At 38.8% G+C, this 19,167-nt stretch overlaps 2 protein-coding genes across 6 annotated transcripts in view; one reads left to right on the forward strand and one right to left on the reverse strand.

Moving 5' to 3' along the window:
• Positions 1 to 14,347, reverse strand: part of LOC121675168 (solute carrier organic anion transporter family member 1A2-like) — a 47,623-nt gene extending 33,276 nt beyond the window's left edge. For 2 of the 5 annotated variants that reach the window (XM_042050313.1, XM_042050312.1), the window contains exons 1-3: positions 14,241 to 14,347; positions 13,990 to 14,073; positions 978 to 1,043 (exon numbers count right to left, since the gene is read on the reverse strand). The gene's annotated coding sequence lies outside the window, so the exon portion shown is untranslated. Of the gene's footprint in view, positions 1 to 510; positions 593 to 977; positions 1,044 to 13,989; positions 14,074 to 14,240 lie in introns of those variants that run through there. The other 3 variants (XM_042050317.1, XM_042050316.1, XM_042050314.1) reach the window with 2 other exon arrangements.
• On the forward strand, positions 310 to 5,073 carry LOC121675169 (islet amyloid polypeptide). The gene is made up of 3 exons (XM_042050319.1): positions 310 to 395; positions 531 to 665; positions 3,301 to 5,073. Exons 1-3 carry the CDS (start codon positions 316 to 318, stop codon positions 3,488 to 3,490), a joined length of 405 nt encoding a protein of 134 aa, XP_041906253.1. The 5' UTR covers positions 310 to 315; the 3' UTR covers positions 3,491 to 5,073.
• Positions 14,348 to 19,167: the final 4,820 nt, after the last annotated feature.

A 19,167-nucleotide genomic window follows, 5' to 3' on the forward strand; every position in this document is an offset into this window, starting at 1 on the left:
CTAAGACAACTTCAGAGTAAACTGCACTGGGGACCACAATTTGAAACTGGGATATGACTGGGCAATGCAACCCAGAGAGAAGGGATAGGATTGAAACTACTGTCTGGAAAACAAGCATTTACTGCTGAGAGCTGTATTTCTGAAACTGAATTGTGTCACTAAACTTGAGGGGATCATTTTTCTCACTCTAGCCTGTGAAAAAACCTGCTCTTGATTTAGGACAGAATGGGCATCAATGATAGGACATACTGAAGAGTATTTGGGTTTGCTTTCAGTTTTGAATCATTGTTCTTTTCAGAAAGTTTGGAAGGAAAGATGTGCAACCTAAAGCTGTCAGTTTTCTTCATTGCACTTTCTGTCACTCTGAGCTGTTTGGAAGCTACACCTATTGAGAAGTGAGTAATAAATAATCATGTTCATTTCTTTTTAGGGGAAAAGATCGGATTATTGCATGAGTTGCTTTTGCTTTCATGTCTCAAATAATACAAAAATAGAGTTTTTCAAGCTCACTATTTTATTGTTGTTCAAAGATTACTGTCTGTGGCTGATGATCTATCTGATAGTACTTCCAAGAGACAAGGATGGATGTTGCCTGTAATGTCACAGCATACACTCTCAGGACTTAGTGAGGAAATGCCAGAACAACCAGCAGCAAAGACAAAAAGGTATTGATTTTCCTTGTTTCTTCCAGTCATATCAGATTGAATCATGAAGCAAACTTTGTTCCAGTGATATACTGCCACTTGAGACTCTGCTTCTGCTGTTATTCCTCAAAAAAAAAAAAAAAAAAAAAGAGATTAAAATATCCTTCTACTAAATAGAGCTTTCCTGTAAGCATAAAGATCAGCTTTTCTGTAACATAAAGATCAAAGCATTCAGGGTAGAAAGTGAAATCCAGGGACAAAGTTGCAAATCATTTAATCACTTTACAATTATAACACTTTCATAAATTACAAAGGCTGCAAATACTACATTACCTTGAGAAGAACGGTGTATTTTGAAAGTTCCTTCTTTTTTTTAAAACTTTGTCAGATTTCCAAGCCCTGAAGGGAAAAAAAAAGAAAACATAGCCTTCTTAACAATACTACTGTTCTGCTAGAATGGAGTTATTTTATAGTACAAATGCTTTCGGTAAGTAAGCAATTTTTTAATCACAGAATTAAATATGAATTTAATCATGGGAAGAAGGAAAATAAGAAATTGGTTCTGATAGAATTTAACTTGTCTGAAATACATTCTCATTTATAAATTCATAAATTCAATTTCAGGCAACTTTTTAATGAATAAAAAACATTTCAAGATGTATTTGCAATTTGTACTAAAAGATAAGCAGCACTGAACTATTCTACTTTTCACAGAATCATCAAGGTTGGCAGAGACCTTCAAGTTCATCTAGTTTTGTCAGGTTCTTGAGTGAATGTCTTTCAATGACAATTCTGTTATGGATAAATTCAGTAAATACATATGTATATATAGTTGCCTGTTCTTCTCTCTCTGAATATATATATTAAAAATAATATTATATGACAATTTTTGTACCTTCCAATGTATTTTTATAATAGAGATGAAGTTCTCACATTTTTACAGCTATCACTTTAAAAACAAATACAAAACCCCCAAAATAACTGCAATGCTCAAACACAAGGCATCACTTTCATGAGTGTGGTGTGCCTTATCTGCCTTTCTGGGGCTGAGAACCGTGTCTCACCGGGTGAATTTTCTCCTGGCAGCATATATTTATTTAAAGGCTACAGACCACACAGCTAAAAGAGTTGGTGGGTTCAGCCAGGCCAGACACGAGATAGAAACCCAGCAGCTTCTTGTAAGGGCTGGAGTTTTGAACTTGGGGTGTCAGGCCCTGATTTTGTAGCTTTAAGGAAATAGAGAATTCTGCCTCCACAAACAAAGCAGGATCTCCATGAGAACCAGTTGCTGTTTGAACCTCGTATGTTAAGGAATTGATTAAAATCAATAGAAAGATGCATGAACATCAATGAGAGGTTATATCAAGCCCTATCCAACCATTTTCTTTTAATGCAATTACACATTTAATATATTAATTGCTTAAAAATTGCTGCCCATCTGCTAATGAAGAACCAGTATAATACAGACATTCCTTTCACAGCTGCTGTTCCATTTGGATTCTTACATCAATACAAATAACTTCAAATATGACATTTTAGATTACAGATTTAGTAATCAATAAGCAAAGGAACATATTGGTAACTGCTCAGAGTTTGAAACTGGGAAATTGTTGCTCTTCACAGTAAATTTTAGCCACTGTCTAATATCTAACTCATGCTATATCAGCATGAAGACATCCAAGAAAATCAGCAATAACTCAGTAGGCAATCTCAGCAAGCCAGTATTTCTGTCTGAAGGAACAACACAGCAGTCTAAGAAACAAATTTGAAAACCCAAGCTCTCTCAAGCTAACCATTTTATTGTGATTAAAAAAAACTCCTCATGCTACATAAGTTTTACATGTGGTTCTGTAAATGGTCTGTTGGTTCAGATGATAAAATGTTCTTTTTAGATATGGATTCTTCCATGGACGCTCTTTAAAGTATCATTCAGCAAATGATTCTCTCCCACCACAACAGAACTTTCAAGCTGCTGGTGTTTCAAAAAAGATGGGGCAGATTTTCAGTAGATGAAATCTCTGTTTAGTCAGAGCTGTGGTAGAGGGACAGAGCTAAAGACCATCCTAAGTCGTAATGAAGTTGGCAGAAGCTGGCAATGCCTGCTACCTCTCATGATACGTGGTGCAGTTGGGAGAAAGAGTCTTTGGGTTTAATCCACTTGATGTGGACTGGAATATTACCACTCACTTCAGTGAGAGAGGGATATGATTCTGTGGGAACAAGAGAACTAAATAAATGTTAGTGATTATCATTATGTTAGTAATCCTCATGATATCAGCAAGAGCTCTAAATAGATTTAGAAGTTCAGCTGAAAGTTAAACATTTAGTCATTGCTTTCACTTAGTGTCTTACCTATACTATCATTACAGGTTTTCTAGATGTCATAAACTGCTGTGCAGGATATCAATAAAAATGACATATGACTGTTCAGGTCTCTGCATTTCAATAACCCCCATCATTAAAACTGATAATAACACCCAGCACAAGGATTTTTTTCAGGCACAAAGTAGGTGGTGGGAAGATTGTAATGTTCTTGTATTTGTGCACATATTAAAAGAACTCCCACATTAGCAGAGCTCAAGTGACTATGAGAAGTGGCACACACGATTGCTCATCATTTGACTTCATCTTGGCTCTCTTTGTTTCATCTTGGCAGTCACCAGCTGGAGAAGAGGAAATGCAACACTGCCACATGTGTGACACAGCGCTTGGCCGACTTCCTGGTCCGCTCCAGCAACAGCATCGGCGCGGTTTATTCACCTACAAACGTGGGCTCCAACACATATGGAAAGAGGGACACAGCAGGGCTATTAAGCAGAGAACCCCAAAACCATGCACAGCTTTAGGGTGTTTAGATGGCTGCTGACACAGTTTTCATTAGAATCTCGGTTTTCAATGTATCAACAACCTCTTGGTCATTTATTACTTGTACAGTCTTACCAGTGCCTTGTTTTCTGTCTGTGTGTGGGTATGTGATTTATGTTCACCATTCCACTATGCATGTACAACAACATGCATAGGCTATTCTTTCAACTCCATTAAGAACTCCAAAAATCTGTGCTTATTAAATTCCTTTGTAAAAATCTATCATGATAATAAATGGAAAAGTAATTGCAACAGGGTTTTTAATCATTATTATTACTATTATTATTATTATTATTATTAAAAGGACTAAAAAGATAATCCATTATGTGTATGTCTTTATAGTCACAGTTTGGTAAGAGAAAGAAATCATCTTAATTAAAGAACAACAAATATCAGAATGCTAGCAAAAGTTATGTCCTAATGAAAGTACAACAGAAGAATCTTTTGGTTTTGAAACATCTACAGCATCTTGTTTTGTACAACTGAAGGAACAGCTAGATGAGAAAAGATGCTGCATTGTGCACCATAATCATACAATTGTGCAGTTAACTGACTGGTCTGTTTCCACTACAACATACATCAATCAAGGAAAAGTGGTGTTGCAGCACAGACCTCTGTGCCTACTGAGCAGGGGATTTTAAGGATTTGCAGTTCCTACTTTAAGATGGTATCAGTGAAATGTAAGCATAATGAGCATAAGTGCTTTTAAATATGAATGAGATAAAGCTCTGATAACAACCTAGCAGAAACTCCAGTCCTTGGGTATTCCTTTCCTTGAACTAAAATAACGAAGGGAAGAGAAAAAAACAATGAGTAGTTCAAGAACCAAAATGTATCATAGAAACTGGGTAATTTTTTGCACTGGCATACTTACATTCCTACCAAAATCCAGGGAAACTATTTTACAGATGGGCAGACCTTAATGAGAATCTGACAATGTTATTTTCTCCTGTCTCAGCCCAGAATCAGTGCAGGCTTAAAAAATATGTTTTTTCTTTTCAATTGTTAAGGAAATTTTCATAAAGGTGACATCTTATATCACAGGAACGGCTGTTTTGTCCACACTTTCTCAGGGAAGGGTTCACTATTGTCTGAAAAACATTATTGTCCAATTATGAAAAACATTCAGCAGAACCTTAGTTCTGGAGAAGCAAATTAAAGTTTAATAACTGCCTTCAGTTGGTTTCTTTCTGCTATAAAGTATACTTAGGAAATAGAAACATTTTTGCTAAGTTCAAGGTTAAATGGCATATTCACTTCATTTCACAAAAAATACAGGGGAAAAAACATTACTGCACAGAATTCCTACTGTAAAAGAGTTACTAAGTACTCTCTTTATTGAGGAAAGTTTCAACCTTTATTAATGTTCTAATGGATATTAATTCTGAATTTTATTGAGAAAACCATTTATATGGTATTAAACCTGTCTAATATTTCTGCCAGCTTGAAATGCTTTTAATTCCAGTTACTTTTGAGTTTTGTTGCACATTCATCGTATGCTTAATTTGTTTTTCAATTAGAATATTTGTGTTTCAGAAAATAAATGAGAAAGTGAGAGGATGTCTTTGAAGTGTCACTGTGACATTGTTTGTACAGAGGATTAACCAAATGGAGTCGTTCCCTGGGGGTGGATGGTGATCTCTAGGCTGATCCCAACCTGGAATATGAGCAATGCTTTATGCACCAGATTTTGTTTTTTCAGCTACCATTTGACAAACCCCAACAAAGCACAGGTTTCCCATGCACAGGATCAGTGGAACTGGGTACATCGATTTTTGCCTTATGCACTCTTGAATCTGGTGGATTTGACACTAGCATGGTCAAACTATTTGGCAAATACTGAAAAATGTAACTCATATCCTAAATCAGTGAAACCAGGGAGAGAGAGAAGAGGGGGACCGTCTCACCTGTCTTCAGCTCCTCTTTGTCTAACCAGTTGTCAGTGCTCTCCTGCTATTTGGTGGAGGAAGACAGCTACTTCCAATTCATCCCATCTTAGACATCTATTTTAGGATGGGATTAATCACTCCTGAAGTGCCTCTATTTTTTCATTGATGATATAGAGTGTCTAGACAATTAGCGGAAAATGAGCACTTAACTTTAAGATAACTAGAGTTAGGTGACAGGAATCTCATCTGCATTTGGTATGAACTGTTCAAACTAAAATAAAAGAGAGAAAATTTGGTAAAAACCCCACACCTCCAACATCTCAGACTCCAAATCAACTCTTTTTCTGAGCTATGTTAGTTAATTCATCAGTCAGATCATCTTGAGAAACTTCCTTCAGTGAGACTTGTTTCCCCACATATTCCCTTGAGAACACAACTCTGCTCCCCTGCCTCCTGCTGTTAACTGCACTGAGGCCTCTTAGAGCAGAAGGATCAAGCTGTAGTAAGTCTGGATACAAGCACAATCCTGAGCGAATGAGCCAGGAAAAGAGTGGATTGAAAAGGAAAAAAGAAAATAAATAAATAAATAAGTCAATCAATAATAAGCATTTAAGCATTACTTCATCAGCTCCACAAGCAGCATAACCAGAATTTTCAGAATATGAAGGAGAAAATAAGTGTCTCTGTGCATTTCTGTAAATCCCAGTATGTATTGCTCTGCCTCTTCAGGGATGTAAATATTACTTGAGAATCAAGTTTTACATAGCTTGAGTTCTTTTTCAATTCATCTGGATTTCCTACATCTTTCAGAGAACATGCAAGCAAACAAAAAATACAAAAGAGGAAAATTAAGAATACAGACAATGTGATAAACATGGCTATATTCCCTTTAAAAAACTAAAAATACCAAATCTCTGGTTTTTACTGTGTTCTATTAAGTTGTGTTTTTAAAAAAAGCAGAAAAAGGACATAATATTGAATTTCACAAAATGAGAAGGGGAAGAATAAAAGTCATCAAACAAGCAAAAGGAATGTGAAAAAAAAAATATTGTAGGAACATGAAGGATGTTTTAAATGGAGTAGTGGGCCCTAGGGTCTAATATTTCTTAGGAACTATGACAGCTCCATAAAAGACAGGATTTATATTTTTTCATGATGAATAGAGTTGAGGAAAGAAATTTATTTCACTTGTAAAAGCTTAGGCTAAAACTAAGAAAGCACACAATGTTCATGGAAAATAAAATGTATTTTACTGAATAGTAAATTTGGAATTAATAGTTTCAATTTCTATTAAACAAATTAGCTATTTTTCAAATAAATAGGTTTCTTGATGAGAGTTCTAAAACACTAGGTTGACAGAGCTTCCATTCACTTTCAATGGGATTAGTTATTAGAAAATCTGGATTTTACTGAATGGCTTTCTAAACTATTTGAAAGGTAATATATTGATAACCTGAATAAAACCCTTTTCCTGTAATGCACTACTGAATATCTTCAGTAGCTGCCATCTACACTCTCTAGATTTATGCTGGGTTTGAGTCAACAAGCTCATTTGCAAATACAGTTTGACAGGTGTGGTAGACTTTTTGTTCCGAGCTCCAAGGGTAAGTAATTTTGTTGTCTTGGTTCATTATCATATAGAAAAGGGACAGCTCTGCACTGCTCTAGCAATGCAATGAGCAAAAAGCTGTGGTTAGGAATGACACATCTCCTTGCTCTATACAGAATAATGGTTGAAGTCACATGAAACAGAATCTTTCTATGGGATGTGGCAACTTCTGTTCGAATCATCCTACTGTTATCTCTGTTTTTCCACACTCAGAAAAAATCCCACACTGAAAACCAAAATATTTTTGTGGAGCTGTGTAAGGCTCCAGAACCAGACTCAAACTCAGACCTGAAATCCACCATTTAAACTAAGCTTTGGTTTAGGAACAAAAATCTGGATTCTCGAGTTTTCCTGAAAACTTTAGACAGATTGGTTTCCAGCTACAATTGCTACAAAAACTATTTATACTTAATTAGATTCAGTTAAAACTTTTTTCTCTAAAACCTATCTTAAAATCAAAATGCTAACAAAGACGTCTCAAACTAGGAATCATACATGCCATGAAAAGCTAAAAGTCATGTTATCAAAAGCTCACTAAAGAATGAGACAGTGATGATAAAACAATAGTTAAATCTGCTGTTCATTGTGCAAGAAATTGTCTCCCTGAATGCTAAAACACCTGAATATAAAGAACAAATTCAAATGCATTCTAATCCTAACAATAGTGCTGACTTGAGTAACAATCATGCCATAAAGTCCCTATTTCCTAGAAATGTTTTTAAAAATACAAAATAGGTTTAATTATTCAAATTAAGAATCTTAGACCTGCCCCTACTATAACTTTTTTCCTTTCCACCTTAAAAGACTCTTTTGGATCCTGAGTTAGAGACAATGAAACTGTTTCTTACAGGCTCTTTTACAATATCTTTAATATAAATAATGATAGCACAGGTAACCTGAGATCTGCTGCATAACAGCTAGTGACATTTATTATTTTGCTTTTCAAAAGGAATTAATATACTGGGATGTATCAAAATAATTGGAGTTGTAATAAATAAACCATTACACATGTGAATTTAAACTGTTGGAATCCATTTTAAATGAAGTGCTACTCAATATGATTAAAATAGCACTAAAGCCAGAACCAGCTTATTATTATTTACACTCTCAACAGAGGCAGATCACTTTTTTTCAAACAGAATCAGTCCTTATTCATTAAGCAGTCCCTTTGGAAGGAGTCAGAGTGGGACTTGCTTCCACTGGGGAATTGTGCTAAAATTTAAGCAGCCTGTGATAGATTGTCAGTCCAGCACTGAGGAAGCTGAGCTACTTAGCCCTCAGAATATGGGGCATTTTTAAATGTCATTCTTGAATGAGCTCACTACCTGTGTTGCATGTCAAACTAGCCATACAACAGAGAAAGGGTTTTTTTTGTAATTTATTTGTTTGTTTTACAGAAGGAAGAAAGAAATAAAGGGGTCATAAAACTGGAGGAGGGGATAAATAATGTTAAGGTTGCAAAATACATAAATCCGTTTTCCAGGATCAGTAAGCAACTGGCAGCCATTTTTTAACTTCTAAGTTGTCTGCTATGCTGTGGTACAGGAAGGAGAGAGGAAAAACTAAGATTGTGGGGCAGAATATTCTTTTTCTCAGAAAAAATACAAATCTGAGGCAGCCTGAGACAGTGGAAGATGGTCGAATGGACCTCAGAGGAAAGATTATCTCACTGCTCCAAGTACTGGCTCTGACTTCAGAAGGATCACAGTGATATTAGAATCACAGAGACATTTAGGTTGGAAAGGACTAAGATTATCAAGTCCAACTATTAATCCAGCAAGTCCCTAAATGTCACTTCCACATGTTTTTTGAGCACTTCCAGGGATGATGACTCCACCACTTCCCCTGGGCAGCCTGTTACAGGGCTTGATAACCCTTTTGCTGAAGACATTATTCCTAATATCCAGGACGTCTAAACTTCCTCTGGTGCAACTTGAGGCCATTTCCTCTTGCCCTATTACTTGTTACTTAGGAGGAGTCTGATGATCACCTGGCTACAACCTCCTTTCAGGGAGTTGTAGACAGCAATGAGGTCCTCCTTGAGCCTCCTTTTCTCCAGTTTAAACACCCCCAGCTCCCTCAGCCTCTCCTCACAGGACTTGTGCTCCAGACCCTCCCCCAGCTCCATGCCCTTCCCTGGACATGCTCCAGCCCCTCAGTGTCCTTCTTGCAGTGAGGGGCCTGGAACCAAACACAGCACTCAAGGTGCAGCCTCACTGAATACAGTGGGACAATCCCTGCCCTAGTCCTGCTGGCCACAATATTGCATATCCAAGCCAGGATGCCACTGGCCTCCTTGGCAACACACCTTGTGGCCAACCTCATTCTGTTGTTCTCAGCCCATCAACCCAGCCTGTCCAGGACTTACTGAGGGAGGATTTACTAAAAACATTATTCTTGAGTCCACAGTTACTTGCTGTTAATTATATTTTTTTTTAACAGGAGACCTTTTCCCAAATCAAAAAGCAAATATTGCTGAAAATTCTTCCTACAATTTTTTTCCCCAGTATTGCAGTAGCCCTTTTCCAAGGCCTGATGAATACATTCTGCCTGCTAACGTGCAGCTTACACAATGGGAACAAAGCCAGACCAGATATCAGTGTGTTTGGAAAAGACCTAATGGAAGTGTTTTTAGATTAATCCAGAGAATGTAAAAACTAAAGAAACCTAACTCAGTGCTATAAATTTATTTCTGGGAGAAAAACAGGTTGCTTTTCTCTTTGTTCATTCAGTGTTTTCCCAGCTCAAATCCAGGCAGATGAAGCACGGCCCTGATGGAATCAGTACCAGTTCTATAAACACACTAAGCGAGCCTAACGCACAGCACAGAACTACTAAACCATGGTGTCTGGAATTGAACGACTGCAGAATAAGTCTCTGCTTCATCCTAGTATTCTTCCTTTTCATTCCACACCTTAGCAAATATAACTTCTGTGAATCACCACTCACAGCTGTGAACAAAAGTAATTTTAACCCCAAATTTTTCCACCTTTTTTACATTAAACAATTGGCACTGGAGATGAATGATTTCTACCAAGTACACCCTAAGCATCAAAGAATCATAGAATTTCCTGAGTTGGCAGGGACCCATGAGAATCATCAAAATCCTCCTCCTGGCTCTGCAGAGAACAGCCCCAAGAATCCCACCATGTGCCTGAATGCATTGTCCAAATGCTTCTTGAGCTCTATAAGGCTTGGTGCTGTGACCACCTCCCTGCGGAGCCTGTTCCAGTGCCCAGCCACCCTCTGGGTGAAGAGCCTTTTCCTAATATCCAACCTAAACCTCTCCTTACACAGCTTCATATGTACCACTTTCAGCTGGTCAGCCTTAATGTCTGAAAGGAAGCTGTGCTCTGGAAGATAGTTAAGACAGGGTTTTTTCCAGAACAGTGTGCTGCAAAAAAAGACATCCCTGTGTCCCTAGAAGGGGTATACATGAGTTCCGGCCTCAATCCAGCAGACACAGTAAAAAAAAAAAAAAGACACAGATGACAGGTGGGCACAGGGGCCCACCTGTCATCTTCCAGCACTTCCCAAATTTCATCATCATTTTGCACCCCAGAATCCTCAGCAAAGATATGCCCACAGATCATCCTAAATAGGGACTTTGCTACAGAACTTTCCAATCGTTTTTCCAGAAAGATCACTCCCATCAGGAGGGATGTTTCCCCTCTCACTGCAGAGCACAGCACAAGAGAACCTGAACTTCAGATGCCTTCCTCCGTACTGTTGGAGGTTACAGGCTGCCTCTAGGAAGTGCTGCTCGAACTGGTGGTCCTGTAACAGGTAAATCTCTTCCTTTTTAAGGCATTATGACTTTCCAGCCTGGCTTTTTCTCCTTTTTTCTTTCCCCTTCTTGTTTTGGGAAAGTTTGAAGGGAGGAAAGAATCAGTGAACTCAACGTTGCTTTGAAAACAGCACAGCACAGATAGGAAAAGCGGCCAGGGGAAAGGATAACAGAATGTTTTCCAAATCTGCAGACAGACACAGCTTCACACAGACTCCCAGTCACAAGGACAGCCTGGCTTGAATGTACAACTCAAGCAGCCATGCAGAAACAACATGGATTCATCCAGTGACCACATCAGGCAACATGGTACAAAAGAGTTTTCCAACACTGAGGTCAAAACCAAAATTTTGAAAAAGAGGGTGAATACATTTTTGTTGCTTAAAAAAATATTTTGGCCAAAAGTCACAGACACTTTCACAGACTTGTATCAAAGTTTTCAACCTTAACAAACCTGTAGTCTCCTTCAAAAACATTCTACCACACATTAGGTAGGTATTTCATAATTCATTTAACAAACTAGAGGGCACATATATTTCTGATGTGATTTTTCAGAAAAGTAACAATTATGTTAAGATCACTATCAAGTACAAAACATAGAATCATGGGATATCCTGAGCTGGAAGGGACCCACAAGGATCACTGAAGTCCAACTTCTGGACCTGCACAGGACAGCTCCAAGAATCCCACCATGTGCCCGAGAGCATTTTCCAAATGCTTCTTTCTACAAAACCTGGCTAGGAGAAGAAACACTTGCAAACCAGGAAATAACTTCTGAGTCAATTTAAAACCCCAAAACAATGTTGTTTCAGATCACTTGGATCACTAATAAGAGCAAACCTGAGATTTGTGAGAGTTCTGCAGCACGGCAGCAGCAAAACAGCCTTGGCATTCAGGCCATTTCATTCACACACTGCGTATATCTGTGTGCATGCACACGAGTAAACATAGCACAAGAAAAATTCTGCAGCTTCAGATAAATAGGAATTTCCTCTTTGCTTTTCATTTGTGGCAAAACACACTGAAGTTCCCAGTTTCTGCTGGGAGTCAGCTGAATAACCCAACATTTTATAATTTATAATAGTACTGCCAGAACTAATATCAAAATTTATTTTTATCTTTTTTGACAAATTCTTTTTGTCAAAATTTTCTATGAGGAGTGCCAAAATAATAAGAATATCAAAAGAGTTTTAAATCAGGACACATGTTATTACCTGGTTTGGGAGACAGGGAGGAGTGAGATAAGAAGCATAATTTATTAATATTGTGATCATCAGCCTTGCAGGTAAAGTAGGAAAAAATGAAGGATAGCATGATGCAATGCAGGAGGCACCTAATCAGCATCCTGGAAAACATCCCAGAGATGTAAGTGAATATAGAGAACAGCTAAGGTAAAGGGAACTCTATAGGTGTTAGAGCTAACTTCGGCATTTTTGAGACCAAAATGCATCTTAGGGACTCAACAGCACAAGAAATAACACTTTTGTCTGACTCTCAGAACTCAAAGAAGATCATATGCTTTGGACTGGTTTTCTACACAGGAATTAGCTTCATTCTAGAGGTGAAAATCTCAGTTTCTTCATTTAATCATCATATTAGGTAACAAGTTTGAGTAAAGGCTGCAGGATTTAGCCTACTGCTAGTACATGTCTATGGAAAGAATCAAGACTGTGCATGTTTTAAGAAATTGTTTTCTTTACCCTCTATTCAGCATCACACGCAAGAGACACAAGTGACATCAATCAATGGTCATAAATTTTACTTTTTGTGCATTACACTGTATTTATTTATATATCCTGAAAGGGACTGGAGATTGGGTAGATGACTAATGCTTAGGTTATAAATTGCTCAGAGGAGAAAACTAAACATAACTGTGAACTTCCTCCTCATACAAATACATCCATCACATTCTAATAATATGAAGTGCAGTTCTAATCAAAACTGATCTGAACATTTTTTTCAATCCAGGTATCTGCATCCAATGCATATTCACTCACAAAGTAAGACTCTTGAGTTTGTTGGGTTGTATTACTACAGAATTAAAGACCTAGAGAACTAGCATAAATCTCTGTGGCATCAACTTTTCTTGTGTCTTCCATATCCCATAAAATCTCTGTTTCCCCTTCAAAGTTTGCATAATATCTGATCACTGAAACCAAAATATTCATCAATTGAGTTGCTACAGACTGTGAACTTGTTATTTTACGTGCTGGGTGCCACTCTGTGTCTCACAATCTCTCTTTGAAATATCTGTTTAAAAAATGCCTGGCGTTTCAAACTGAAAAAGATAAGGTGGAGACAAGACCTAAAGAAATTGCGTGCCTGTCTCATCGTTTCCCATGGTGTTTCACACTCAAACCTATTAAACACTGCTCATAAATAAACACTGTTAAATATTTCACTGTAAGCAGGCAAGGATGTAGACATACAAATTACAATGGTGGTGTGACAATCTGCTTATAAAGCCATTTTCTTTGGGCAATGTGTTTTGCTATGACTGTCAGAGTACTGCGGAATTCTTCTTTGCAAACCAGCAAGTTTGATAGTGAAATCCACGTAAGTCTTCAGACTTTCCAAAGCAAAACTGAGTAACAAAGTCACACACATCACATATCAGGCAATGTTTAAATACAAAGCCAGTTCAAAAAAAAAGCCCAAGTGCACAAGCACACGATAAAGCAGGAATATTTTGTCTAGGGATATATCACCCATTATCATTCTGTTTAACCTCTTACTGCATCTACTTGCATTAGTCACTTACACACTCTTTAAACCTGTGTCCTTTTCCCCCCCTTTCTATATAATGCTTTTACTTTTCAATGCATAAAGGCTATTGTTGCAGCCAGAGAACACTCCCATTGCACTCATCTATGCCCAATATGCAACAAATAGTAATAAGACAAACTTCTCCAGTTGATATGACCCCTGCTCTCCTGTCCCTGCAGCCTCTTGTCCCCAAACCCTTGTAGAGACTCACGGCAGCTATCCTGCTATGCTGAGTTTTAGCACAAATACGTTACTTGAAATATATAAATCAGTGCCACCTGCAATAGGATTCAGCAGCGATCAGTTGCTACTGTCCAAGGAATCAAAAGGAAACAGAAGTGGCCAGACTGGCTGCACACTTGAATACAATTACACAGCTGAAGTCATACACAAGTATAATTGTTATACCCCAAAGGAAAGAAAAAATACCAGTTTTCCAGTGAAGCACAGAACAGCGTCAATTTCCACAAATGAGGCTTAGCCTTAACTGGACAGGGAATGATTGCTCTGAGCCTGTGATATGACAAGAACATGAAAGTCACTTCTGATGGCAAGGCAGAAGGGACCCAGTGCCCTCATCACCTCCCCATTACCAAAACCGACCCCTTCCTCCCTTCTACCTCCACATCACCAGTTCCTCACTGGCAAGCCATGGGGTACTGATGGCCACCCACACTCACCCTTGCTCCAGGCTGCACCTGACAGATGGCTTAGAACTGACTAAGAGCTGCAGCCCCACACTGCCTGGAGAGTTCTTCACTCCTCCCACACCCAGGTCCACTCTCTCCAGCAGAGCAGCAACGTCCAAACTCAGTGTTCCAACTGCTCATCTCTCTTTCAAAGAAAACTTAAGAATAAAAGCAGCTGTGAGTCAGGAAGACAGCCAAGTTTGTTTGCCCTTGAAAGGAGGTGGTCACACACAGTGAAAGACAAAATGAGCAGAGAACTCCTAAGGAAATACATCCACCCTAATATCTCCTCCAGGTATCAGTCAAAAGCTCCACAAGCTGGGCAGTAAGACACCATTGTCACAACTGAGGTAAATTTCGTTTGTGCTTTTTCAACACAAATAAAGGGAGCCCCAACCTAAGGGCAAACACATTGCCAAGGTGGAAACACCTTACCAATGTGCCGAGGTTCCCTCTCACTGTGTGTAGGGTCAAGTAGTTCCTTTACTTAGTGCCAGAAACCTCCTCAGAATATAGAGGCAATTTCTATAAGCAGCAGGGCCAGCAAAGAAGGCTTAAAATGCTTAAAACAAGTTTCAGAGACAGAAACTGAGATCATACACATATGTGTACATTTGCAATAAAACCCATAGCTGACTCCTGCAAGTCAGCAGAAGGCATTTCCACAGAATAAAACTTTTGGAAAACAGAGAAGACAAGGGCTAAATACTTGGAGAGCAGGAAAAATGTTTTCTTCCTGAGGTCACCCCTAAAATGTGAAAAATTGAGTCAGAGAAGCCTGGTTACCCCCCACTTTCTCTTGAAAATTTCAGATGCTGCAGCTGTTGTAGGCTATAAAGAGAGTGAAAGACAGGGACACCTTCACACTGTGAACCCTCTGGCCAGAAATAACTTCCAGGTAGATAACAGTGCAGAGAGTAAAGCACACTTTAATTCTCAGCATGCATGTGGCTCATCCACCAGGGCCCAAGCATCCCCACATTCCTTTGCCACCTTCCTTCTACCATGAGAGCAGTTTGGAACTGTCCTTGCTGCTTCTGCAGACATAGTCCATGGGAGTCAGCAACAGGGCTGAGGTTCACCCTCTTGCTCTCAGTGAGCGACTGACTGGGGTCACCAGTTTCAGTCCATGGTTGTCATTCAACACCTTTGTCATGGAAAAGGGAAAGACAATCTCAAGGATCCTGAAGCAACACTCGGGCTGCCTGGAAATCTGAAAGTCCTCATCTTCCCTGCTTCTGCCATCAAGGCTGACAAGATAAAAGAAATACAGACATATGGAAAGGCATTTAGTGAATTCATAGATACACATGAGCTCATTCCTTTCTTACAGGTGTCCCTGATCTTGCACTGAACTCCTATTTTCTCCATTAGCCACTATCTCAACAACCAACGTGCACTGCTCAGGCCATCAAGGAAGTGATGCTACCCAGTAGGGAACTACTAAGATGGTTGTGAATGTGGAAAAGCCCTTCTTTATTATCACTGTGGGTCTGTTCTTCAGAGATACTCTTCCAAGCCTTCGACTTTTGTTTAATCAGACTGAATCATAAAGTTTTCTTACTGAACTAAAAATCCAGTAATAACAAATTTGCTACAGATTAACAAACTCACTCCCTGTACGAAATATCAGCAATGAGAATCAACATAACTGATTAATAAAAGTCAAGCTGTATCCAATGCAAGGCAAACAATAACTCTATCGATTTTTGTATCTTATGGCTACAGGTTTCAGAAGAGCACAGTCCAGCACAATTAGTGGAAAGGCTCAGGTGGGGGAGAGGAGGTAGGAAATAATCAAAACACTATCAAAACACAAATAAAAGCCTCGGTTAATGTAATTAAACAGTAGGAAGGGCTAAAGGGTCCTCAAGACTGTGATCATTTTTGGGGGATGTGAAGAATTAAAATAACTCCTAATATTATTTAGCTTCAGAGCTTACATTACAGGCATAGCAAAAGAAAGCAAAGAAAAAGAAAAAGCACTAGGCAATGAAATGTTAATAGAAGTTATATATAGCTCTTAATAAAAAGAAAACAATGATATGAAAAGTAGGTGAGCTAGAGAAAGGAGCAGTTAATATAGGGGGGAAAAAGAAATTTGAAAACAGGCTGAAATTGAGAATAGTAATATAATTCTTCAGCACACAGCCTGGAGAACAGAAAGATACCCCAGAGGCTGTTTTTATACCCTGAATACCCACAGTAAAGGCAAGAAAAGTTAAACTGGAGGAGATATTCAAAGGATATAGAAAGTGATGAATATAGAATCAGAAAGCTCATGAGCAATTAACTAAGGCAAAAGAAAATCCATTCACACTAAGCTCTGGAAACAAACAAACAAAAAAAATGGAACAAGTAGCACTCCAGTCAGACAGGGTTTTGAAATAATTTCTACCATGCCCCAGCATACACAAACAGAAATGATGGGAGCTAAAGGGCTCTGTGCTAGCAGGAACATGATTCTGAATAGGATGTCTCTTATATTGGGGAAAAGAACAGAAAAAACCTGCAAAGAGCCTAAGAAAAGGCAAAAAGTTCCTTCACTACACTGCCTAAGGCAATTGTAAGGGAACAAAGCTGTTCCATAAATCTAAAATACTCACATCCCACATGCTGAGGTATGTATTTCTTCTAAAAGGGATTTACATTACAAGAATGTCAGCAGAGTTTTATCTGAGGACTCAGGCCATTTGAGTGAAAATTTAGTCAATTATTATTGACACAAGTAGCTCCATACTTTTTGGGATATGTTTGTTTCAGGGACTCATTTGGTTCACTATGGAAATTTAACGAGCAACACTAACTTCCAGAAGAAAAACAAAATTAAAAATGTGCAGCATCTCTCCTAGTTCATGATGGAATCTGTTAAAGTCTTGGGAGCTTAATGGTCTTTTTCAAATTGAGGCATTTACAAAGTGAATTCTATCTGGCTTTTCTCCCAGCACCTAGTGCTTCTGCTCAGATAAAGAAATAGCATCTGTCACTTTGCTGATGAGAATTCTGTATTTTTCCCCGTTCATTCTGCATTCAGTTCTGCTCAGCTACAGCCCTGCTCTCACTGGTGCTCCTTGTCCTTCCTCACCTCCATGCTCCACACAGTTCTCCCACACCTGTTGAATTCTGCATATGATTCACTCTTTTTCCTTTTTAGCCAGTTAAGAGACAAAGTGCACAGAATAACTGCTAATTTTTTATCTTCCACACCCTTTCTAGACTGCAGCCTTTTTAGGGGGAGGTAGGAATAATGGCACAATCCTTCAGCATCATATTGAAGTGCTCTAGGCTCCTCTCTGCTCCAGAAGAGAAGAAAGTGAAGCAGTTTACAAATACTGCAGAGGTTTTTTTAGACCAGCTTAGAATTTATTAGCAGGCAGGAATTTCCTTCCTGCTGATAAGATGGCTCCAACCTTGAACAAACTTTTGTGTCATGTGGCAGAAAAGAGAAGACATCTTATCCCACCAAGAATGTCCTGAAGGGCTACTGAGATCAAAAACTGGTGCCTAACACTCAAAACTCTTTTATGTCAGGTGAGATACACGATACCTGGCATTTTGTATGTGTAATTTTGATTTTATATCAATTACTTTACTTTTCTTTTTCTAAACACACAATACATTTCATTCAAGCAACATATGTTTGATAGCTTTTGCTGACACATCTGAATATAAGTAGCTTTCTCCATACTCACGTGCATTTGGACACTCAGACACAGGCAAGGATTGAGAACACTTTTAAAATTATTTCTATAGCTTGTTAACTGACTGAATTTGCTGGAAAAGACAAGAAAATGCTAGCCACAATGAAATTCTGGAACTGAACAGCCATACAGTGAAAGTTAATACAATCTCCAAACAAATCTAGCAATAATACCATCAGCATTAGCTAGCCCTGACACCAGTTCTCCCAATTAACAAGTGATAGGACTAAAGGAAATTGCCCCAAGGGAGGTTTATATCGGATATTAGGACAATTTTCTTCACCAAAAGGGTTATCAAGCATGGGACCAGGCTGCCCAGGGAAGTGTTTGAGTCACCATCCTGGAAGTGTTTGAAAGATGTGTCACGTAAAGACATGGTTTAGTGGTGGATTTGTTAGTGCTGAGTTAACAGCTGGACTCAATGGTTTTAAAGGTCTATTCAAACCTAATTGATTCTATGTTTCTGTTACTCCTGGGGAATTCTTTCAACAGTTGGGTTTATACTCACATTGCCCCAGTTTTCTCCAGTTATAAGTTAAGCAACCAACATGGAAGATATCAACACAAACACACATCTGCCCTCTTACTAACCCCACTTAAACAACAGCAGCTCCAGCTGAACTTTGCCCCTGCTATGGATTTCTCTACATGATTGTTGCTAGTAGGAACTTTACTGGACTGCTTTAAAAATGAGGGCGGAGGGCTTATTTAGCCCGTGAGAAGAGATCATGAAGAAAAGCTAAAAGCAACAAAAAATTGAGGACATTTTACTTCAACTCTTCCTTGACAGTAAATTCTGCTTTACAGAATCATAGAATGCTTTGGGTTGGAAGACACCTTAAAGATCGTCCTGTTCCAACCCCCTGCCATGGGCAGAAACATCTTCCACTATCCCAGGTTCCTCCAAGCCCTGTCCAACTTGGCCTTGAACACTTTCAGGCATGGGGCATCCACAGCTTCTGTGGCAGCCTGTGCCAGGGCCTCACCACCCTCACAGGGAAGAATTTCTTCCTAATATCCAATCTAAACCCACTCTCTGTCAGTTTGAAGCCGTTCCCTCTTGTCCTGTCACTCCATTGGCCCTTGTCAATAAGTCTTTCTCCATCTTTCCTGATGGAGAAAGATACTGGAATACTGGAAGGCTGCATTTAGGTCACCCCAAAGCCTTCTGCAGGCTGAACAATCCCAATTCTCTCAGCCTTTCCTAATAGGAGGAG

Source organism: Corvus kubaryi, unplaced genomic scaffold (genome assembly GCF_017639235.1).
Source record: "Corvus kubaryi isolate FWS band 111438036 unplaced genomic scaffold, C.kubaryi_AGA036_p1.0 72, whole genome shotgun sequence".
NCBI lineage: Eukaryota > Metazoa > Chordata > Aves > Passeriformes > Corvidae > Corvus > Corvus kubaryi.